At 31.0% G+C, this 26,180-nt stretch overlaps 1 protein-coding gene across 2 annotated transcripts in view; it reads right to left on the reverse strand.

The window, feature by feature from the left end:
• Dennd1b (DENN domain containing 1B) overlaps positions 1-26,180 on the reverse strand; it is a 245,539-nt gene that overhangs the window by 166,175 nt on the left and 53,184 nt on the right. For both annotated transcript variants that reach the window (XM_048809591.1, XM_048809592.1), the window contains exon 3: positions 9,192-9,235. In XM_048809591.1, the coding sequence (XP_048665548.1) occupies positions 9,192-9,235 (44 nt within the window). The remainder of the gene's footprint in view (positions 1-9,191; positions 9,236-26,180) is intronic.

Here is a 26,180-nt window from a genome sequence, read left to right on the forward strand (position 1 = left end):
CTCAAAATTGAAGACTTAAAAGGACTGGAAAGTTTAAAACTCCTAGAAGAAAACATAGGGGGAAAGATCCATGTTGTGGGGCTTGGCAATGATCTCCTGAATGTACCACCAATATATGTGATATAGATGTGCATGGATAAATGCAGAGGCTAGAAGGCAAACACTGAAAGATGGACTACATCAAATTTCAAAGTTTCTAAGCACCAAAAAAAAATGACCAACAGTGAAAAGACAAACCATACAGAATGGGAGAAAATATTTGTAAACCATACATATGTTAAGGAGTTAATATCCAAAATATATAAGGGACTCCTATAACCCAACAGCAAGATGATGGAAAAACCTGATTAAAAAATGGGCAAAGGATTGATCAGACATGTCTCCAAATAAGACACTCAAATGTCTAAAATGTACATGAAAAAAGATGCTCAACATCACGAATTGTGAGGAAAATACAAATTGAAACCACAATGGGATACTCACTCCTAATAGGATGCCCACTATCAAAAAAAACAAAATAAAAAGAACCAAAAGAGAAGTGTTTGAAAGAATATAGAGAATATGGAACCCCTACACACTGTTGGTAGGTAGAGAATGTAGGACAGTAGGCATGGAAAAAAGTTCCTTATGCAACTACCATATAATCCAGCAATTCCCCTTCTGGGTATTTATCAAAATAAGTAATATAGGGATTTCAAAGGGATATATGACCTCCTATGTTCATTGCAGCATTTTTCACAATTGAGATAATGTATCTGCACTGATAGATTAATGGATAAAGGATATATGACATATACATACAGTGAAATGGTATTCAGTCTTAAAAAGAAGGAAATCTGGCTACAGGTATAGCTCACTGATAGAGTACATGCCTAGCATGTGTAAGGCCCTGGATTCAATCACCAGCATAGCAAAAAAGGAAAAAAAAAAAAGAACAAGAAGAAGAGAAAGTAGAAGGAGGATGAAATCCTACCATATGCAAAAAGGTGGATGACTCTTGAGGACAACTTGCTAAGTGAAATAAATATTTGTTAGAAAGATTCTACTTATGTGAAGTATATAAAATAGTTAAACTCCTAGAAACAAAGACAAATGGTAATTGCCAGGGGGTGGGAAGAGGGGGACACTTTATGAAGAGGGTAGATCTCATGTATCTATTTCTCCAAAACAAAAATAATAATAATCTCAAATTCATTCCCTTTTCCATTTTATCTTTGATTCCTTAGTTCAGACTCTCAACAGTTCTTTTCAACATTTGCAATGGACTTCCACTTAGTCTCCATATCTCAAACAAGCTCCTGTTCTCCTTTACAAAGCACTTACCCTAAAATTATCCTCCTAAAATACAGATGGAATATCTGGAAATCTGCTTACCTACATACCCTTCATGGTTATCACTTAGTTCCTAAAGGTCACCACCAAAGAACATAAACCAAAGCTCTTAATCTGGACCAAACAATCTTTATACTCAACATCAAGCCCCATCCATTCCAGTCACACTAAATTAGTGCCTATTTTAACAAGTTCTTGTGCTTAATTTCATATACTGTCCTTCTACACTTGAAGGCTCTAAACTTACAATTATTTAATATTATTCTCCCTCCTTCATATTCCATATCCTAGAAGTAATCAAGTCACACTTTTTTACTTGATTTAACTCCATGGATAATCAACAAAATTTTTGAACCATTGAAATTTGCAATGCAAAATATTAAATGATCCTACCTGGCCAGCTAGAATCTATCAGATTTGAAAGAGGAAGTCAGATATATTATCCATCTCTTTCAAAACAAAATATTTATGTAAAAGTCATAGAGTATGATTATCAAACTAAACTTATCATTATAAGTTTATAATAAGGCTGAGGTGTATAGAAGCAGCAGATATTCTCTGAGATGCTATATCTTAGCTTTTTAAGTTCATTTACACAAGTAAAGTCCATATAATCATTCTCTCCTTAACTTCAGTCAAAGGTTTCCTACAACTTAAAAAAAAATATTCTTCTGGAATACTTTACATAAATTGAAAACACCATCCTCTTTTAAAATATGACCCTCTTCCCAAAAGCCTTACTTTTATACTCTCATGCTAAATTTCTCCTAGTCTAACTTTTCCCAAACTGTAGAATCAGGGAACAATCTCGTATACGAAGATGTCAGAAACAAGTTCAAGCCACATGTACTTAGCATCTGTATTTTGCAAAAAATGACCACTAGATCGCATTGTTATCTGGCAAACAGCTGGATATTATCACTCAGTACTAATGAAGATAAGCTGCAATATTATCACTTATCTAAAAAATACATATTGATAAACATTTAGCTATCTATTTGAATAATTAAGTTAAAAAGTAATTCATATTCTCAATAAAACAGTCACATTTAATAAAAATAATATTATAACATGAGGTCAATTTTTAAAATAGGTGTATTAAAGAAGGCCAAATATTATGCAAGACATAAAACATTTCTAAAAAATATCTCTAACATTATATCCTTAATATTTAAAATGCCTTAACATATGCCAAGTCTATTTAAATGCACATAATTTATCTGAATCAAAATGAAAATGTATCTAATAAATAATACTATTCATCTCGCCTCTTTTAGCTTTCCCTTAATACACAAATGCATTCCTTTTCTGCAAAACACAGCAGCTGGGAATGAAAGAAAAGATTTCAAATGATCATTTTCACATCATATTCCATCATCTTTTCATTAGTTTCTCCTAGCTTTTCTTTGAGCCCCATTCTTTTACCAGAGGTCTCTTCTTAGATCAATCCATATTTCCATAATCCACACTGCAGTTTCCTCTTCTTCTCCCCAGGGTGAACTAACCCCCACATCCAGAACTATGGCATACAACTGTCATTAAGCCTTATAACAATAACAAGATAACAAAAGAACGGGTGGGGATGAGGCTAGCTGGTACCATATGTTGATCAAGTTCAATACTTTCGGCTGACACAGAATATTTTTAAACTTAAAATTTTCAATAGTTGAGTGTCTCCATGTTTACTTGTTTCCCAAGTTGTATTTCAGGCCAAAAATTTAAACACTGATGAGCAATTTGGCAATACTTCCTTTAAAAAGATTATCTACTAATATCATAGTGAAAAGGGGAAGAAAAGATAGAAAACATTAAATATAAAAGTAAAATGGCAATTTATGGATAATTACTATTTTACCTCTGAAATCCCATTCAACTTAAATCTATTCTTAAAAATAAAATTCCCTAAAAGTCATTTTTAAGGCAGTATAGTTAAAATAAACAAAATTATTTCAAAGTAACATGTGAATGAACTGTAACTTTATGTGAGTTTTAAGAGACCTCATTTCCATCAAGTAACATCTAAACATGTTATTCTTGTTGTTTCCATACTTTGTTTCATACCCAAGTTTAATTTCTTTTTAAAATAAAGGTAAATAAAAACTTTAAGAATAAAATTTTGAACTAGAAGAGAGACTTTAATGTTCCCATAATATTATGTTCAATTTGTTTTCCTATGACTTTGGTAGAATTTATTCTGATTCATCAGCCTGTGTTACATTGAAAAACCATTTCTCTATTCTGCTTCTCTCAAAGACTCAGAACCCTTTAATAGAACTAAAGTCTAATTTTACTTTTGTCAAATGCTTAAGTAAGTTTCTGCAAAACCACATTGATTTACTTTAATCTATATTATATATTATTTAATTTCTAAAAGTTGCTTAAAAATATTGGATATTCCAGTTAAAATATAATATTTTTACTGTCATAAAATAGATATAAAAACCTTACCTCTAAGAACTCATTAAAATAAAATCTTTCATCCTTCAGCAGAAAACTAAGATGATTGTTATAGGAGTTTTCAAATAAAATTTAAAATCCATTAAAAATATTTTATTCAATAGGAATTTGCTAAATCACATAGTTTTGTTATAAAGAAAATACTCAGGTCATTCATAAAGCAAAATTTCTAAGATATCACCATTTTTTCCAAAATTAGTTTCCTTCTTTTGAACAAAATTTTAAATTGTATCAGCACAAAATATAAAATGAGCATTTATGTAAAATAAGAATGTGATCATGTTTTGCCTTGAGCTTCCCAACACTGCACCTCCAAAACAAACAAAACTGGTCTATATAAGCTTCGTTAGATAGAAAAATATAATTACAACTGATCTGATCTTTGATTTATTTTTTATGTATTTTCCCACAGGCTTGCCACCTTATAGTGTTTCTTTTAGATTTTCTTCTTTTAGACATAGCAATGTACCAAAAATACAATAAGTGTTATCTACTACAAAGTAAACTGATGAGAAGAAATTGATATTTTAAGGTGATTAAAACAGATCACTTACAAAATTTTTGGACTATGAAAGAAAGCAACAAGTTATGATATAATTCCCTTACAATTACCCATTATCTCCTTTATGAAATTTTATTTTGATAAAAATGAAGAAATCATTTGTCTCAGAAGTGTGTTCATATATAATATGTATATATATTCAGTAAGTAATGAAATAAAAATTTATTCTCTCACATTAAAAACCAGTTTAAGTCATTCCATTTTTTCCATTTAGAAAAACAATAGTTGATTTAGAAGCGATTAAATTATCTTTTGTTTGGTATAATCAAATGGTAGTTGAAAATGACAAAAGAGCAAATGAGTAAAAAGTTTTGACTTAAAAAATTCACAACTGTTGAAATTATTTATTTTGAGATTATTAGGATTTAATAGATTGTTTCTACTTTATGATCTACTTTATGACTGATATAAGAAACAAACTTATAAAATTCCCAGATATCAATGTTCCTCAACTTTAAATTTGTTTTGACAAAATCTCTTAAAAAATCAAAAAAATATATTTTAATATAGATATAAATTTTTATTTAAAAACAGGCATTTTTCCTAAACCATGCAGAAAAATCATTAGGCATTGTGGCACATAAAAAGAAAATTGTATACAATGTAGAATACATTCATTTTAGTATCAGCTGATTAGTATGCTGCCTATAGATAAAAAGAACTATAAAGATATACCTGAAGGATAAATTTTTCAATGCTCTGCTACTATTGTACAATACGTAGCTATTTTTGGTATTCGTTATAATTGTAATACAAACTGTTTCCAGATCATTTCTGCCCAAAGTTACTTAATGAACAGAATTATTATTATTATAAAAATAATCATGTGATACATGCATTTTTCTAAAAATATTTCTAAATGCACTTCGATCACCTATCATGGGAGCATACACCAGGCTGAAATTTAAATTGTTTTTAAGCCTTCCATAGAGATGAGAGGAGGGAGGAGGAACACATGGATCAAGTACCCATCATGAGCAACCATCATGGACCCACTCACTAAATTTCAAACTGCCTAAACCCTGTGCCACATCACATCTTTTCACTCAAATTTTAATGAAACTGTACTTACATCCCTTTCAGTAGATTACCTGCCTCCTGTTTTTCTAAGATGATTATGATAAGATATCATGAATTTATTCAACCTTCCTTTGACCTGTTACTCACTCAAGGAGACACTCAAATAATGTTTATTCAGATACCATCATGTGCCATCTACTCTGCTAACTGTGGAAATTGATAATGAAAATGTTCTCCCTTTCCTTCAAGAAACATACAGCCCAAGTAGGAAGGAAGGAATAAAGAAAAATAAAACTGTAGAATATAGAGGAATATAATAGAGGCTACGGAAGTGTAGACTATTAGTTATAAATGTTCATGTAAGTCTTCAAAGAACTAATTTTCAAACTTAATCTTCAGAATAAAAAGAACTGGACAAAACATAAGAAGGAACAGAATGGAAAAGGGGAGTAAAAATAGAAATATCACACAAACACACACACACACAAAAAAAAAAAAAAAAAAAAAAAAAAAAACACTGAGAAACAGGTATACTAGGTGTGAAGGAAATTTAGCCAGGCCTACTTCACTGCTTCTTACAGACCTTGATTCCTATTGTGGATCCCATGAAATAAGTATTATGTTATTCATAGCAGAGGACGTTTCCTAATGGTAAAAATAATATAACTGACAAGGTTAGGACTGAAAGATTAATGTAACCCTTCAATTAAATGTAAGGAATAACATTCTAATATCTCTATCACTCTGCCTCAGCTTTGAATAATGAAATAATTTTATCATTCTTTCTAATACAACAGATTATCACATTCAGTTACCCTAACTATGCATGGGATTGTCCTTTACTCTCATCTGAAGAAAAACAACTTACAGAAAAAAAAAAAAAAAAAAACCTCAGTGGTCAAATAAAGCTTACGAATCACCTCCCATGCTCCCTTTCTTACTACCAGCATTCTCAACAATGCACTCCTGGTAGAAGCAAAGCCAAAAATAGTTCACTTCAGATGCCCAGGCCAAATCTTCCTTTTCTCCAAATCTTCCTTTCCCTAACAGCCTTCTAGAATGCCTTCTTCTGTACTTTTTTGCTCCTTGCAAAAAAAGTACTCGGTGAATAATTTTAAGTTTTTAAGGCAAGATAATGCTACATGATAACTGCCAAAGTTAAAATTTATTCAGTTTTTGGCAAAAAATCTCATAATAATCAAAAACATCACTAAAAAGCCCTTGAAAAAATATCACATTATTTTATAAATTTATTTTTCAAAACTAGATTATCTGTTCACTGTAAACAGTATACCTTAAAATATCACCAAAAAAATTTCCATCTGTGATAGTATAGTATATGTCTATAATCCAGAAAGGCTTTTGCTCATGTTAGTATGAAATGTTTTTTCTATTATAAAGTCTCATAAATTAAAGAAGCACTGTTCTGACTGTCTTACAAAAAAAATGTAAACTGAATATTTCTAAAGGTCTTATAAAATTAGAGAAAACTGAGTTTCTAATATCTTAAATGAGGTAGACTTTTAAAGTAGTTCTTATTCAGTCACAGTGGAACACATCTATACTTTCAGCTATTTGGTAGGCTCAAAGAGGAAGATCCCAACATCAAAGCCAGGCTGGGAATTTAGCAAGACCCTGTGTCAAAATAAAATTTTTAAAAGAATGATTTGTAGTTCAGTGGTAGAGCACTGCCTAGCATTTGCAAAGCCCTGGGTTCAATCCCGAATACTTCAAAATAATAAATAAATAAATAGATAAATAATTCTTCTTAGAAAAATCAAATTCGCGTCATTAAGACAAATCTTTAGGAAACGTGTTAAGATTTATAATTTTGGCTTAATGAAAATAGCCATATCCTCTAATTTAGTAAATGTTAAGTACAGTACAAGCACATATTTTATTCTATTTGAGTTTGTTTTTCCCAAATTTATCAGATTACTGAACACATAAACTAACATTTACATCACATGAATGTACATTTTTACCCAAATACCCAGCCATTACTTTAGTACACTTTATTTCTGCAGTAAAATTACATTTTGTAGTATGTCTTCTGAACAAAAGTGGGATAGCAAGTAGACGAAAGAAGAAGATCAAAGAGTAAGCAATACAAACAGCATCTGCATGTTCTGTAGTATTAGTACATTCACCAAAAAGCACACAGTATAACCATTCCTCAAGGCCCTCTGCTAGGCCCCTTATAAAGCATGGCTTCTTCAGCATGTAAAGTGAGGTAGGTAAACAAAATGGTAACTAAACTTCCTTTCAGCTCTAACTTTCAAAAAGTCTTGGAATTTCTGTGAACTGAAATCATTGGGGTTAGGGATGTTCATCACTATTACATGGTTAATTAGTCTTGTATTTCACTAAGAATGAGAGGACTTATTGATATTCTGATGACCTCACAAATTTAAGAAACAGAGCAACAATTCAGCTCCAAGTGAAAAATTCCAAGCATCACTTTAAGAGTCACAAAGAAGAAAAGCTATAGCTGAACTCACAAAAAATTCTTCTAGGAGTAGACCCAACAAGTACATTATCACTCATATGCAAATCCAGATAGGACTCTTTGGATTGCCTGAAAATCCTTAGGGGTAGTCTAAGCAGTGAAAATAAAAATAACAAAAAAGACCTGAAAAGAGACAGAAGGTTTGTTCCTGGGTCAGTTGGCAAGAAAGAATTGAGAAGACTAGGAAAAGAACATTTCAGAAGGATAAAATGAGTCAGCAAGTCTCTATTCTTCATATACAACTTGGGAACATATCCAATTAAGCTTCTTAATTCCAAATAATGTTTTCACCACAGGGACTTCTTTTATATATTTAAGATATTTATAAATCTATCTTTTCTCTAAAAGGCTAAAACCATATTAAAAGTACATACCTACTTTCTATTTGAAACCACTGTCAAGGTCTGCACTAGATCTAATTAATGCTTAACATGCTCATTTAATTGACTTTTCTTTCAGATTTCTTTCATCTAAAACATTCAAAATCATGCACCTGTCTATTTCTGAATGAATTGTTTTAAAGGTATACTGTTACCAGATTTAAGTTTGGTAAGTTGTCAGAATCCTATCAGTGAACTGAAATTATAAATTTGTAGTATTATAATTCTAACAGTGATAAGATTGTTTTATCCCATTTCTTTCAAAACGAAAGGAACCTACTCATTATATATCCAACAAAAAGTACTTATCTCTATCAAAACTTAAATTTGTATTGTTAATCATATATTATATAGCTCAACTTCAAAATGATAAATCTAACATACAAATTTTAAAATATTTTTCTATTTACATATATGATATAAAAATATTTCATCATGTTGATAATACTAAATACTTATGAAACTATAGAAGACTACAACTTAAAACACAAATGGAATAAATTAATCCTGCAGACACTCATGCTATGTTTAAGAAAAGAAAGCTACAGGTAAAAATTATCTATAAGTAAGAAGATATTGATAATTCAAACTCTAATTGTAAATATTTGAGATATCACCGTGATAAGGAAAGAACTAATCACTTACTTATAGCAGTTATCCTTAATTCTAAGTAACAGAAATAATGTCTACATAGAATTAAGTATAAGTATGAAAATACGTTGAAACTGTAAATATCTAGGCCCTATTATTTTCAACATAAGAGAGTCTTCATTGATCTACTTGGTAACACCTAAAAAAGATTCTTCTACCTATTGTCCACACTTGCTCCTTCTTCCCTCACATTGATCAAGAAAAAAAAATTATGGCAATTTAAGTGTAATAATAATCATAATATTCCATTTCTAATGTTTTTAAATTATGTTGTCCCAACCTGGTCTCCAAAGTCCTCTGGGAATTTCCACAATATCACAGGATCTGCAAATAATTGATACATATCATTAAAAAGAGCCAAAGAAAAACATTTAATTACACAAACTACAATCATAATTTTTTGGTCAGGGTCACTGTGTGCTATTTATCAAATTAAATATTTTAATCTTTTAAGGTTTTAGTGACTTTTGAAATAGGATCAAATAAAATTAATAACTTGGTAAGGTTATAAAAATCATTTTTTAGCAATTGACATTTTATTTATATATCATATATTTTAAGATTCTGAGTATTTTCAATGTTAACTATACTTTTAAACTATTGGTTTTAATATTAAATTAAAATATAAATGTGGTAAATATGTAATCAAATATTACAACTGACAGAGACTAAAACAAAATAAACTCTATAAATCAGTTTTAAAATAATAGATAAGTTAATAGGTAGGAGAAGACTGCTTATTTAAAATACAATTAATATTTGCAGGTTATTTCAGAAAATTTTTTCTAATATATCTATGATATATATATATATATATATATATATATATATATGTATTCTTTTACTTATATTCACACCAGTTTTACATTTTCATTGTTCCTTACACTATTTCTCTTCCACTTGGTATAATAAAATTCTTAATTATCACTAGGTAAATATTTTGGTCATACACTTATTTTTTAACTGTCAAAAATAAAATTCCGAATATGTTAAATGTTTTAAAAGGTAAAATGAGTTAATATTATTTCTGGGGAAAAAAATTTTAAAAACTTTTGAAAGTCCACAAAATCTAAGACATGCAAATTAAAAAGTGAATAGCTAAAATGTTGCTTGTAACTTCAATAGAATTTTTTTCAAGTATTTTAACTTAAAATGCAAAGAAAGCAAGCTTTCCATAACTAAACCTTTTACTTATAAAGCAATAAAAACTTTCCATATAAATTAACACAGGTAAGTCATTTAAAACATATACATTACAAATTTATGAAGTAACAACAAATGATTATGCCCTCCGTAAAACAATGTAGACATATTTGAAATGAAGTTAAATGAACTATAGATCACTTAAAAATCCTGAGGCATTAATGTCCTGAGGAAAACTATTACCAATTGGAATACACATACACACACATTTATATGTTTCACTGGCATATAAGATGATATGTTAAGTGGCAAATAAAATAACTGATCAGATTTAAATCTCCTAAAACAAAGGTGTATGACAGAATCCTCATGAAATATCAAACAAAAATTATTACTGTTGATAAATTAACACAAAAATTAATGGCTATATAAATAAATCATCACACAAAATGTAGGCTAGTTCTTTTTCATAAATAATGAAATTAAGGGATTTCAATGTGCTTAAAATATCGCTTTTAAACAACTTTTGAGAGACATTTGAGAAAATGTCTGTGCAAGTGTTTTACACCTATGTCTTTAAGCCAGGCACAGTGGCTCATGCCCATAATTCCTTCCAGCATGAAGAAGGGAGGTTGAGGCAGGAGGATAGCAGGTTCAAAGCTAGCCTCAGCAATTTAGGGAGGATGTAAGCAACCTAGTAAGGCTCTGTCTCAAAATTAAAAAAATGAAAATAAAAAGGACTAGGGATGTGATTCAGTGGTAAAGGGCCCTTGGGTTAATTCCTTCCTAAGAAAAAAAAAAAGGCAAAACAACAACAAAAAACAATGACTCTCAGGGCTAGGATTGTGGCTCAGTGGTACAGCGCTCGCCTTGCACAGGTGCACAGGCGGGACTGGTCAGATCCTAAGCACCACATAAAAATAAAGGCATTGTGTTGTGTCCATCTACACCTAAAAAATAAATACTTAAAAAAAAAAAAAACAATGCCTCTGTCTTTAAATAAGGACATTTAACTGGTGTAGCCCTCACAGTTTGCCCTCATTGTTAGCAGCATTTAGTTAAGTATGGTTTACTGCCTTACTTTACACTAATCCCTTACTCAATCTTTTTTCTTTTTTTCTGTATTCACAGAGAAAGAATAAGTGAGTACATAAAAAAAGCACCTACTGGTTTAATTATCTAGTGGCATATATCCTATTGTTTTCATTAAATAAATTTTACTCTTCAGCACTCAAAACTTTATTATAATCATATGCATCCATATTTTAAAATGTATTAACTTAGTTAATATTTATGTGGTTATATTTAGACCACATCTGACATATCTTTGTAGCAACTTTTCATAAGTACTGCAGAGGAAGAAACAAAAGGGACTAAAAAAAATAATAATTCAATTCTACAACTTTGCACAAAGACTGAATTTTCTGTTCCCTGAGGATTACTTTCTAAATAATCAATCTGATCTGGCAATGTTAGGCCAATTTTATGCTGATTTTATGGGTGAAAGGATGGGAACTGATGGCAGGAGTCATCAGTGCAGTGATGACTGATAATAACAGTTTCTCTTCTTTCCAACTTCTACTAGTAATTCAAAGGAGACTCTTTATCTTCATTTTAAAAATACTTTGCTGCCAACAATCTAGAAACTAAATAAATATGAAAGGAAGAACGTATCTTAATTTTGACATAAATATAACTAATTTGTTTTAATGAGATAAATTACAATGTAATAAGAAAAATACACAAATTTTTATCAAATCAGTAAACATTTAAGGAAAAATGTTTAAATTATTATCTGTGCTCTACTATCACAAAGATTTTTAATTCATGATTAAACCTTTATAAAAATGGAAAATAAGATAAATTTGATGATATTTTATTTTCTTTCTCAATCAGATATTTCACATTTTTTGACCTACAGTGAAAAAGAAAAATTAAAATAACTTGGAATACTAATGTGATTCTACTGAATCACAAAAACTAAAGAGGGAAAACTTTCTAATTGCAATAAGTGAATAAAACTGACTTAATTCATAGAACTCAAAAATGAATTAAGAATACACTATCTTTTAAAGTATGCACTTGTCAAAAATTCACAGTTCAAAAGGACATATTTTTGAAAAAGTAGAACATAAAATAATAATATTTTGTTTGTTTATACCTTTTATTGCTTGATTTACTTACATTATAGAATTAGAACAGAATTTATATATGAAGAAACAGAAGTCAAAATAATGAGAAGTTTGCTTAATCATATAGCTATCTAATGTCTGAGATTAGAGCATTCTTAAAATGTAAGAAGCACCTTATTTTAAATAATTTCCAAAAACTAATCCATTTTGTGACTCATTTAAGTTTATTTTGTTCAAAACTCTAAAGACTGCTTAAAAAAAAAAAAAAAAAAAAAAAAAAAAAAAAAGTCTCTGTCCTCCAGTACCTACAGTGTCATGGACAAAAATGTCAAAGGCTATTTAGTTTTTGTGCAAGGTATTATTCTAAACATGGTAGACTTCAGGGTCATTTTAATTCAACTTAAAATTTCATCAGCTTAATAATTTCAAGAAATGTTGCAAATGAAGGAATGAAGATGTGTTTTGAAAAAAAGTGAGCAAAAAAATTAAACTGTTTTTTGGAAAATGTGTGACTTTCATTCTTTTAACTGTGGTGATATAATGGTCAATTTATAGAAAAGAAAAACATTCAAATATGAAAAAAATTTAATGTTGGTTACTATGATAAAAGGATATCATAAGGAAATCTAACCTACTTTAGAGAGCAACTAAAGAAAAGGACCTCTAAATTGACATTTACATTACACAAAGGATAATTTGACTATAAAGTGATAACGGAGAAAGTTCTAGACTAGAGAAACAACAAGCATGAAATCTTGGGGGTTAAAAGAAAGCAGAATGCATTTTAGAAACGAGAAAAAAAATCTAATGTCTAGAACATAAAGTAGAAGGGAAAGAATGTCGAGAGATGAAGCTGGATTGGCAAGAAAAGCTATTCCAGCAGCTAGTGGTATAAACCAAAGGAGAAAAACAACCCGAAAGTAGGCAGAATTCAGCTAGAATGTTGGTGAGGAGGCAGATTTAAGATGACTATGGAATAAGTATGAGAAAAGAGGCAATGTGTATGGAGGCAACTTATTTAAGGAAGGCTACATAGGGCAGAAGTAAGTAAAGGTAAATGGAAAGATTAAGGTAAACAGATTTTTTTCTTTGTCAGGATAGTTTAGAACATGCTGATAGGAACTAATAGCCAGTGGAAGCCAACAAAAAAGGAAAATAAGATCCCTAAGAAGGCAGGAAGGGTGGAATCCTGACCAAGATAGTGATATGAGCCACGGACAGAAGCTAGAGCTAGCCTTCCACTGTTACAAGGAAAATGGAGGAGGGAGAAGACAAGTTTGTGGGATGTGTGGCTCAAAGATGAAACATGTAAAAACTGGTATTTTTCCCTCCCTGGTGAAAAGCTCTCTAAAACAAGTACTCAGCTTAGAGAGGGACTGTGGAGGTTCAAGGAGAAGGTTTAGGCAATAATTAATATTCAGTTTATGCAAGTGTCCATTCTGGCACTGAAAGGTAACAAAGTAGGATTTTCCCATCATGATCCAGCAGCTCAGATGAAAAGATAAAATTGGTGGATTCAGTCAGGGTCAAAGTTTCTCTCCGACATGTGTGATAAAAAGAGAACTTGCACAAAAGAGCACAGACATAAATGACTTACCTAAAACTAATTAAAAAGGAGGTGGATTGTTTTTCTATAAAATCCAACAATATATGTTATATAGAGAAATACATATGCACTTTATAAATATATTACATATATCCAAAGACTGCAGGATTGAGAAATAAGATAAATAAAATGGAAGCATTGTAAAATTATCAAATAAAGCAGCTGATGGCCTACCATTAATAATACAATACTTTTTATGACTAGAGACAGATCCTTTAAAATTCTGAATTCTTTATCTTTCTCCCTTTTTATTCTCTCTAGGTTCACATGAAAGAAAAGAATATCACCTTTTTTTCCAAGTACACCAAACAAATATCATTTTTATACAGGTACTATTGTGTAAAAAAGATTGAAAAGTATGTAGTTAGATAATTATGGTTAAAATTATAATTTTTGTTAAATCTGTCACAATAGATTTCCAAACCATTAATTATGGCATTTTCATAGCAAGCCTGACTGCAGAAAAATTTTAAGAAAGCATCTCACTCAATTATTTAGGACCCTGGTGAAGTTAGAGATCCAGAAAACTAATACCTTGACATTTTTCCTTGGTATGCACTCCAGCAAAACACAAATTTAAAGCATTGGTGGAAGGATATCAGTCCCATAACAAAGGATTAATGAAAAGCTCTACTGATTCATACCCCACCAAAAACTAACCTAATATTATGGATTGCATTACAAACTTTAAAAACATAAGGAGTAGTAAAACTAAAATAAACAATAATAAATTCAGACTACCTCCTTTCCCCCCACCCCCCACTACTACAGGGATTTAAACGAGGGTGCTTTTTTTCTTTTTTTTTTTTTTTTCTTTTAAACTTAGCCTCACTAAGTTGCTGAGCTGGCCTCGAACTCATGTATTTTTATTAAAATATATATAATCAAATATTATACAAATTAAGGCTAACATACAGATGATAGGCAACAGATATACCAACTGCCCTATTCTGAGCAATACACACTGTTTACATGCAAAGAAATGTCATACTGTGCCCCATAAATATGCACAATTCCTATGTTAATGTTTTAAAAAATGTTTGATAATATAGAATTTTAGTATCTTCTTAATGCACTATTCAATAGTTCTCAAACTTCAGTATGCAACAGAAACACCAAGATATATACAGAAAAAATACTGGGTCCCACTCAAATAAGTTCTGATTCTGTAGGCCTCACCATGGGTCTGAGAAACTGCAATTCTAACAAGCTCCCACGTGATACTGATGTCACTGGTTCTATGAGAACCACACTTTGAGAACCATTTTCCTCACATACCATGTTATCCTTCACAATGATCAGTATTATACAACACATGTCAAGGAATTTAATATTTGTTGATTAAAAATATTATTTAAAAAAGGGCAGTAATTCCTTTTATTTCATACATATTTTATTTGACAAGAGAGATATCTTCTTGAAGCTTAGAAAAAACATCAACCATGGCAATTATAGCAGAAATTTTAGCAAAAAAAAAAATGCTGACAAAATATCTTTAAAACCTTTTCTGTACTAACAAATATTACTAATACTATAATCCTATAGTATTAGTAATATTTTACTAAGAATCTTATTTCAAAATGTAATATTTTATAACATTGTAACTATTATTTAAGGAGCACTTATGGAGACTGTAGTTATATGTTCATAAATATATGCTAGCATTCTCTACCTCTGCATGATACATAGACATTCATAATCCAATATTTAAATAAGATAGATTTTTTTTTGTACTTTACCATCTCAGATATGTGAGAAAATATTTTTGATGTGTGTTCTTAGAAGCCTTTCCTTCACAGAATTTAAGCAGTTACTTTGAATCTAAACAACTGAAAGATTAAATGCACAGAAAGGATATCTGTAAATACATATATATTTATTTATGTGTTGATATTTTTAAGAAATGTCTCATTATATATGGATAGAATCTTGGAATTTTTCTGAATGAGAAGGGATCTTAAAGATTATATTGATGATCCAGACTTAAAAATGTTACACTGGATCCTGGGTCTTGAGCTAGAAACTACTAAAGACAAAATTAGAATTCAGTATCCTTGTATCCAGTAGGACTTCCTTCCTAACTATGCTGCTCTGCTGGGCATAAAAGAAACTACATTAAAAAAAAAAAAAAAGAAAGAAAGAAAGAAACAATTTGCTCTACTTTGTAGATCTCCCTTCATTCATTGGGCAATAGTTTAGGTCAAAAATATAGAAAATTTCTTATCCACAGGAAGATACTTTCAGCAAACTATGTATTTCAAAAAATTTTAAAATAATAGCGAAAAACCCTATAGAACACTTCTAAACAAATTTTGAAAACATTATGTGAAGAAACCTAGAAAAGGCTATTAATCATGAATAGTATTTCAATCAATACCATCTCAATCTGGAAGTAACATAATTCCTAACCATGGAAGTTTGAATACATATTAAAAAAAAAACATAAAGGAAATGAAAATGTTATTTCACAGTGTTTTACAGAGAGATTACACTTCTGTGCTTTATATAATATATATGTTTAAAAATAAAAGCAAGCAATTTTTTAAATTTGGTCATTTTTTTCATCCTCCTAAAAAATGTACATAAGTGGTAATACAAATAAAAACTACTGTTAGGATCCCATTGCAATTCTCTTCATTGTAAAGAGATAAAGGATAATCAAACTAATCCTACTATAGAATTATTGTGATACTTTTGAAACTCAAACCATACAAACAATTTAATGGAAAATTCTACACTTTCTAAATGTATCTTCCCAGAATGATCTGAAATTAGCATTATAACTCAAAATGAAGAAGCATTTTTTTGTTCATAAACTAGAAAATTCTAATGAAGGCAATTAAAATAGAACTTCAAAGAACCTTAAGAAAATATAATCCAATTCATAGCATGATAGATATATCATTCTGTTTCTTTCATTCCCTTTTTAAAAAGACCTATTATAATAAAATGAAAACCCTCATCAATCACCTGATAGAGTAATTCCAAACTTAACCAAACAGGGCTAATGGGTGAGAATTGAATTGAAAACACCTTGACAAAGAAAGCAATTTCTTTTCTTCGCACTCCTCTGAAGCTGTGGGTGATCATGGTAATCGAACCATCAACAGTGAGGGGCCATCTGTCCCAAGGGCCCTTCATGAGACTTAAAAAAAAAAAAAATACCAACAACAAAAAAGGGAAAGAAATGTGTACCACAGATGTTCAATCTTGATTAATCTATGACAAGGAACTTACAACTGAGAATCAATGTTTTGACGTTTTTCAGATACCAATCATTAAAAGCCAACACAAAAGTTTTTATAAGAACACAGGGGGAAAAAAGTTAATAGGTTACTGTAGAAAGATGATCTGTCATATAAAACCTGATATGCCCTTTTAGTCAGCTGATATGTTCAACATATCCTCACATACATTAGCTTTTTCATGATTCCCTTAGAGAAAGAAGGCAAAAGCCAGGTTTAGCAATACACAGTTATTTTTCTATATTATTTTTATAAGTAAATGATCAAATATAAAGAGATATACTTCTTCTCAAAATTCATTGTATTTAACTCTGTTTTAAAATATTTACAAGAACTACAGCCTTAACATGAAATTTCAGAAATATAAAACTCCTAAGGCAGTTTCAATTTATTTCTAACATTTAAAACATCCCTAACATTTAAGATAATTTTTTAAAATATTTATTTTTTAGGTGTAGATGGACACAACACAATACCTTTATTTTTTTTTTATGTGGTGCTAAGGATTGAACCCGGGCCCCACCCAAGCTAGGTGAGCGCTCTACCAAAGAGCCACAATCCCAGCCCCTAAGATAATTTTCATATTACAGCATAATACAGGTGTGACTGGAAATACAAACTTGGAAAATGCCTTTAAAATTTTTTTTTTAGTTGTAGATGGACACAATACTTTTATTCTATTTATTCATTTATTTTTATGTGGTGCTGAGGATCGAGCGCTGGTAGATAGATCAGTGGTAGAGGTGAGCACTCTACCACTGAGCCACATGACTTAATACAAAAAAATAGTCTGACCTATGATAGACGCCTAGCATTCTTACATGCAGTACACACAGTTCCAGTCTTTTGGAATAAGTTAAGTTCATGAATAGAATCATACTAACTATAAGAAAGACTCAAAGTTTACCAAAATAAAAGTATGTGAAAGCTATATGAAGAATAATTACTAAAAACATTTAAAATTAATTTTCAAATGAAAAATACAATTAGAAATCAAAATATTAAAAAACCAAATTCACCCATGCATCAGTTTTCCAAGAATACTTTCAAGTTAGAATCAAATTAAATGTAAAATAAAGTCAATTTAAGACTCAAAACAGATAAATTCACTAAGAAATTTACTATAAGTACAATAATTATTTTCTTATTTATCTTTTTATCTACAAAGCCTATGGCTAGATAGAAGCCTGTGAGCCTGGAGAGTTAGCATCTCAAGTATGTTGCAAAGGCAAGTACAAGTGCTCTTTCAAAGGAGAAACACTCAACTCAGGTCTTGCCAAACAAGATACTGCAAATCTAAATACCTGTGATCAAAACCCATAAAAACAAACAGAATAAAATTAATCCTCTCAATCAAAGACTTCTGATATTACAATTATCTAAAAAGCAAATATGATAAAAATACTTAAAATGTGTAAAGAATAAAATAAGGATTCAAAACATGAGCAAGAAATGAAAATATTTTTTAAAAGGCAAGTTCAGAAAACTAGAAGTCTACAAAATATAAAAGTATAATATATTAAATTAAAAACATAATGGATAGAATTAGCAACATACAATATACAACTGAAGAGAAAAATTGTGAACTGAGTTAGACACAAAAACACAAAAGACATTAAAAGAATGAGGCATAGAGAGATGAGAGAGACACATAAAAAAGCTAAGAAAAACAAAGATCAGAATAGTAACATAACATCTTCTTAGAGTTCTATAATATCTGACCAAAGAGACTGAAATGTGTATAATGGAAAGGGAAGAAAATAATATTAGAAGAACTAAAGACTGATTTTTCCAAAATGTTGACAGCTATAAATTTTAAGATTTACAAATCACAGCAAATCTAAGCAAAAAAAAAGATGACTAGATGTATCATAATGGAATTGCAAATATAAAGATATATGTTTATCATTAAAAACATCCTAAAGAGAAAAAAATAATCAGAAAATATAGGTTATTATACCGACAGCAGACTTCTCAATAGCAGCAATGAAAGCCAGAAGACAGTGGAATAATATATTCAAAATCTTTAAGAATATATGGACAGCAGTATAGCCAAAATAAAAGCATTTTCAGAAAAAATAAAGCTGAAAGATTTGTCAAGGAGTAAAGAGTGACTAAAAACTATAACATCAGGAAAAACAGATAATTATCCAAAAGGACATTGTAAAATGCATGAAAAATTATACGTTTCCTGTGTGCCGACATATATGCACAACAGTGTTTACTGAACCACCATTTACAATTAACAATGTTCTGGAAATAATGTACATGCACATCAATATAAAAATGGTTTTATAAACTATTATTCTATTAAATACTACACCATCTAGAAAATACTACGGTTTTTTTAAAAAATTTTACTTGTTCATATAAAGAAATCTCTGAAGATATAGTATCAAATAATAAAGGGAGATAATATGAGGTCAGAAAGATAGGGGAGAAAAGAAAGAATCCACAAGGCCTGAAGAGTTGTAAAACAGCACCTGGCTCATGCTTTAGGGAAGGAAGCCACAGAGAGCTGGAGTAGGGCAGTGACGTCATCTGACATAGTTTAACAGGATTACCCTGGCTTCATGTTGAATATAAACTGAATGATAAGAAAATAAAGAACTTGGGCTGGAGTTGTGGCTCAGTGGTACAGTGCTTGCCTGGCACGTGTGAGGCACCAGGTTCAATCCTCAGCACCATATAAAATAAATAAACAAAATAAAGATATTTTTAAAAAGAAAGAAAGAAAATAAAGGACTTGGGGGCTGAGGTTGTAGCTCAGTGGTAGAACACTTACCTACCATATATAAGGCACTGGGTTCAATTCTCAGCACCATATATAAATAAATAAAATGAAGGTCCATTGACAACTAAAAAATATTTTTAAAAAAAGAAAAAAAAGAACTCAATTATAAAGTTACTTTAATAATTCAGATAATGTTCAAATGAATTTCCTAGGATAAGAACCTGGATCTTATATAATATTAACTCTGGAATTCAGACATATGTGGGCAATTCATGGAGAAATAGCAAGGAAGGAGGGAAGCAGATAATCCACTCTTCTGAGACAGAATTCATGCCAAAATACAATAAGACCTAAGGGTCAAAGGGAAACTCTCCCTGAAGATTATAGTGAATATTTGTTTTATGAAAATGATTTGACCCAAGGATGTTGGTGGCATGTGGATAATCTTGGAAGGAAAAGACTATGTTCTACAAAACTAAAAGAGGGTTCTTCTTCTGCAGAACCTTTAACACAGATGATGAAGAACTACCTCTTTGTCCACTTTTCAGAACTATAACCAGATTATAAAATATCAAGTGACACTGAAAGTACAAAGAGCCATAATTGCAATGTCATCATGAATGGCAGTCCAGGAGCCAAGTACAGCAACAGAGATACAGGGTACACTTCAAACAGTCTGAGTTAAGGTTACATGATCAGTATCAACCAATGTCACAAGCATTAGCCTACACAGAGGACTAAAACAGTCTAGAAAAAGAACTGCATCAGTGGAAATATCTGCAAGGAAACCTCAAGGGAGAAGGCATAAAGCATAGTAGTTGAGGGAGATGAGCAGCTCTTGGGTACATTTGAGATACCCCACAGGGACCACAGAAATATGAAAAGAAAACAAATGCCTCAAAAACATGAAAAGAAAATTGAAAACCTCTAGGTCCTCCTGGATTGAGATCCAAAAAATACTCAGAGGTGATCAAGCTGTCAACATCAAGTCTAAACATCAGTCTGATGTCACCTATACTCCCAGAGAGGCCTAAGAACTTCTAGGTAAGCTTTAAAATGACTACAATGAAAATTAAGAAACTTATTAAGGGTAAAGTAAAATATCAAGCAAAATGAGCATAACCTAGACATTAAATTTCAGTTTTCAAGTTTCTTTTGAAATATTATGAAAGAAGTAGAGAAATAAATAGATCATTCTATTTCCAATTAAATATGTTTTGTTTCTAAAATTTTCTCTGATGATATCCAGAATTTCCTTGAACGAAAATTGAGTGTATGTCATTAACCTTTGAGGTCAACATTATGATTGGAAATATACCACTGATTTTGGCATATTTGGTTCAAAGAAATCGCTTCCTTGAAGGGACAGAAAACTATTAGTCTGAACACGCTTAACAATAATTAAATCCTAGAACAATTTTCACTTACTTTCCTAAGAACATATAATTACCAAGTTATTGAAAATTGCATTTTAAAAGACTTGGCTGTCTGTGTATTTCAAATAGAAAACAGTGATATGGTTTGGGGACCAAATGGACTGAATTCTATTTCTGAGGAGACTTCAAGAAAAATGTGGACTATTTTAATCTGTGAGACTGAGAAAATAACATAACCATATATTGTAGATCACAGGTAGAGGGATCAAAGGAGACCTCATTCCTGCATGTCAAGCTTCTTCATATCCACTAAAACAAGTGTGCATGCACGTACATAGGAACTGTTCCAACTGCCTCAGCTTCCCTACTAAGGTGTATAATAAACCTAATGGTTGAATGCTCTTCACAATGTTCAACTAAATCTCTTAGGAAAGAATGTAACTCTTGTTTCTCTCTTGTTGAAAAGGTAAGAAGAAAATAGATAATCACACAAGAAATTTTTTAAAACTCAAACTGTTACTAAAACTCTAAAGTATTTCCTTTGTATAAATGTAGTGATTCTCAACCCTTTTTGCTCATTAGGATTACTTAAAGAATATCATGTTTAAAAAAAAAAAACTCAGCCCAACTCCATACCATACTAGACACCTGTATTTAAAAAAAAAAAAAATCTGAAGGTGATTCGAACATGTGGCCTGAGCTAATAATCACTGCCTCAATATTTCTGTGAAGAAAAATTTTCCTCAAGCCTTTTAAACTTAGTCTTTTTTAGGTTTCAAACTGCTTCAAGCTGTACTCAGAAGTAAAATATGATATATACAGCAAGAACAGAGCACTCAAACTGTTTCAGATTTTGAGCTACTCAGGAGTGAGGAAAGATGACTGCAAACTCAAGGGTACCTCAACATCTTAGTGAGACCCTGTCTCAAAAAATTAAAATAAACACAAAACAAATGAGCTGGCAATGTAACTCAATAGTAGAGCACTTGCATAAAGCCCTGGGTTCAATCCCCAGCACTACAAAATAAAAAGCTTCGGATTTCGAATTTTGAATTTTTTAATTAGGGATTTTCCATAGCTAGAGCCTATGCAAATATTCCAAAATATGAAACATCTCTAGTACCAAGCATTTCAGATAAATGATATTCTGCCAATAACGTCATATGTAAAACACAAATGCTTTTCATACATAAAGCAAAATTCTGTATTCTCAAGCCCAATTTTCCCTGACTTCATTATACTATCCCCTTAACTAAGTGTCTAAAACTGAATCCTATCCATCTCTCTCTATTAAAGGAAGCCAGACACCAAAATAAAAATCCCAGAATCAGCCCTATCATGCCTTCTTCATCCTCTACATCTAATCAGCTACCTAATCATGTTAGTTCTCCTTTGAAATGTAGCCCATATGCAGTCCTCGTCTCCCATTTTCATCCTACTCTAAATCCTTATTGCCTAAGTAGTTTTCCTGTCACATCTCTTCTCAATCCACTGCCAGTAAATTAATCTTCTTAAAAGAGTGTTTTTTATTATGCTTCCCTTCAAAGAAAAATTTCAGTGGCTCCCTACCGCTTACATTATCAAAACCTAAATCCTTAAAATACATATACATTTAATGCCTCAATAAAATATGCCATTTCAACACAATAAATAACCTCATCCAATTAGTGTAGTGAAATTCTGCACTTCCTACCTAATTCCATTCTACCTATCAAAATGTATTTCACACCACACTCCAATACCCAAATTTTTACCCAATCCAGTTATCTTATCTTTCGTATAGCATATATTTCCAATTCTAAGGCTTTACTCATACTCCAACACACACTGTACCCCTTACATGAAATTCTATATTCTCCTTTCTCCATCTCTCCAAATTCTATGAATTTCTCTGGACATAAGCTATGAGGCTTTCGCAAAGCACCGAAGTCACACAATTTTTCCCATTTCCAGGCAATACATACTGACTGACCCAGATGCTTTGAAACGTGCAATACTGATTTATACTTCTACTTAAATATTTTATTTGTCTCCTCATTTAAATAAAGCTCCTGAAGCCATAAACTGTTTTATATTCTTGATGCATACTTTATAAAAGTGGCCTTTTTAGTTGTTTCATTATTTTTCATTCTCTATTCAATGAACATATACAATGCATATGTAATTCTTTAGTATCATATCAATTTCTTCAGAGCAAATTTCATAAATTTATTTAATCTTGCTTGTTTTTGAGATTACCTATCATAATTCAACACAAGTCTGATCAATTCTGACTTAAATATAAAGAAATCAAGTATTTCTGGATATGAAAAAGAGTCAAGCATTCTGCTCTTGTATATTTTCACTACATNTATATGTATATATATATATATATATATATATATATATATATATATATACACACACACATATATATATATGTATATATATGTGTGTGTATATATATACACACACACACACATTCTAGAAATTTAAAATTTTGAGATGTCTGAATTTTATAGATACATTGTGAAATTGGGGCAGAGTTTACCATTCTAAAAGAGTTTACTGGAGCTCATAAATGTTGATATTACCATATGATAATTCCAGGACTCAACATAAAGAATAATTGGTATCTCAAAGGATACTAGCCACTAGGGAGTTGTGAGGAATAGCAAACACTTTCTCCAGATAACTTCTTGAGAATATTCACATCACAACTTGAAAGGGACAATGACAAAACCAGATACTCAAAAGGATTAAAACAGATTTGTAAAGGAGTAACAAAGAGAAGAATTATGTCATTTGGAACCTCAAAGACAATCATACATTTGGAAAAATAATTATTAACTGAAAACTATATTGGGAAAATAAGACAAAAAAAGAGAAATTTGAAATTCATGAGATACAGACAAAAAATATCCTCATTTGTAATTGTATATTCTAACACCAATCCATTCTCTATGACAGTGAACAATATATTTTCACTTAGTCTATTTACAAGATATACTAAGGAAGTGAAATAATAAAAGAGGGATTAAAGTTTAAAACTTAAGTCAGTTTCTGATTATACCTTCACTGAATTCTGAGAGAATTCATAGCATAACACTTAAAAGGCTGGGTTCTGAAGCTGAACTCCATGTAAACACACTATACGCTGCCATTCCTTAGTTGCACTTGAACTTTCTCAAATACTTCACGGTCTGTACCCTCAGTTTTCTCCTTGAAAATAGTGAGAACTAGTATCTACTTCAAACAATGTTATTGGAAAACTAGAGATTATATACATACATACATAACTTAGAACAGTAACTCCTAGGAAGCCTTATATCAGTATCAGCCATCATTAGTATTCACATTGTAGGGCAAGAGGGGAAAAGTGCTAAGATGTACATGCACCAATTTTACCATGGTAAATGGAGATAATGCATTAGCCAAAATGACAGGTTATTATTATTTCTTTCTCTTCACATAAATCTACTTCACCTCACCTAGGATCTTTCCAAGTTTGGTCACTTGCTTTTACATAGCACCATCCTTTTATATTTCTACCTTAAAGAGTAATTCCTTATCTGGGCTGGGGTTGTGGCTCAGTGGTAGAGTGCTCACTTAGCATGTGCGAGGCCCTGGGTTAATCCTCAGCACTATATAAAAATAAAGAAAATAAAGGTCTTGTGTCTAAAAACAACTAAAAAATGAATACTAAAAAAAAGAGTAATTCCTTATCAAATTTTATGTTTATGGTCTCAACTATTTATTGGTTCAAAATTCAGAACACTGCACTATAGTTCTCTTCACAGTCCTACATAACTCATCCATTTTATTTCACCTCCTTTCTTTTTTTCCCTCAACTCACTCTCAAATTCTACATTTATATTTTTATTGGTTTTTTTTTTTTTTAGTTTTTTGGTGCCAGGGGTTGAACACGGGGCATTTAAACACTAAGCCACATCTTAACAGGGTCTCACTAAGCTGTTTAGAGGCTTGCTAAATTGCTAAGTCTAGCTTTGAACTCACAATCCTCCTGCCTCAGCCTCCCAAGCCACTGGGATTACAGGCATGTGCCACCATGCCCAGTTCAACTTCTACCTTCCATCCTTATCTCCCTTATGTCATTTTTATTAAATACATGGCATAACCTCTCTCCTCCCTTCTCTTATGTTATCTATTTTTCTCATTTTCTGTCAAGAGAAAAGCAAAAGCAAACTGCTTACCCATATTTACACTTGGTTATTCTCAGGAATAAGTTACATACATTAGTATAGCCAAGCAAGGGGCCCAAATGGATAAAACCTAAATTATTTTCCAAGACTAACATCTGAGGAGGACTCTCATTGACAGGAGAAGGGGCAGCAATTAATTCAGATTGGTAGATACAAGCAGGCAGATGACACAGAAATTAACAATTAAATTATAACTAAGTTCTCAATATTGATAATACCAATATAAGATCAGATAGGAGACTCCAGATTCTTTTCATGCTAAGTTGTAGCCAGCTCCTCCCTGCAATTGTATAATTATACTGGCCACCTGAAGACCCATGTATTCATAGAACAGGTAGCAAAATGCCACAGATAAAATAGGAGAGACTTTCAATAACGACTATATAGGTGCACTATCCTATTTCCCTATTTCTTTAAAGATACCTGATTATGTTAAATGAGGAAAGTAGTGGGAAGTAGTGGGAAACAATGAAGAAAATGAATCAACCAGTTTCTATCCTCATATAACAAGAAAACAAATATTCAGAACTTGACAAATTTATAGGGGGTCTTTTTAATTTAGGAGAAAGAATAAAAGAAAAATGATAGTCTTCTATTGTTTCTGGCATTTATGGTATTGTCTGCCATCTATGATCTTCAAATTAAGAAGGTAAACGCTTATGCTGAAGAATATTAAATCAAAAGACACATTTGGAAAACTACATGTATTATTAGAACTGAAGTATCCATCTCTGACAGTCATCTCTGCTTGACCTGCTTTTACAAACACAGCATACAGACCTTGATAAAGGTTTCTCTTCTTATTCTTCTGCCTTACCCAACACTTTTTCC

Source organism: Marmota marmota, unplaced genomic scaffold (assembly GCF_001458135.2).
Source record: "Marmota marmota marmota unplaced genomic scaffold, marMar, whole genome shotgun sequence".
NCBI lineage: Eukaryota > Metazoa > Chordata > Mammalia > Rodentia > Sciuridae > Marmota > Marmota marmota.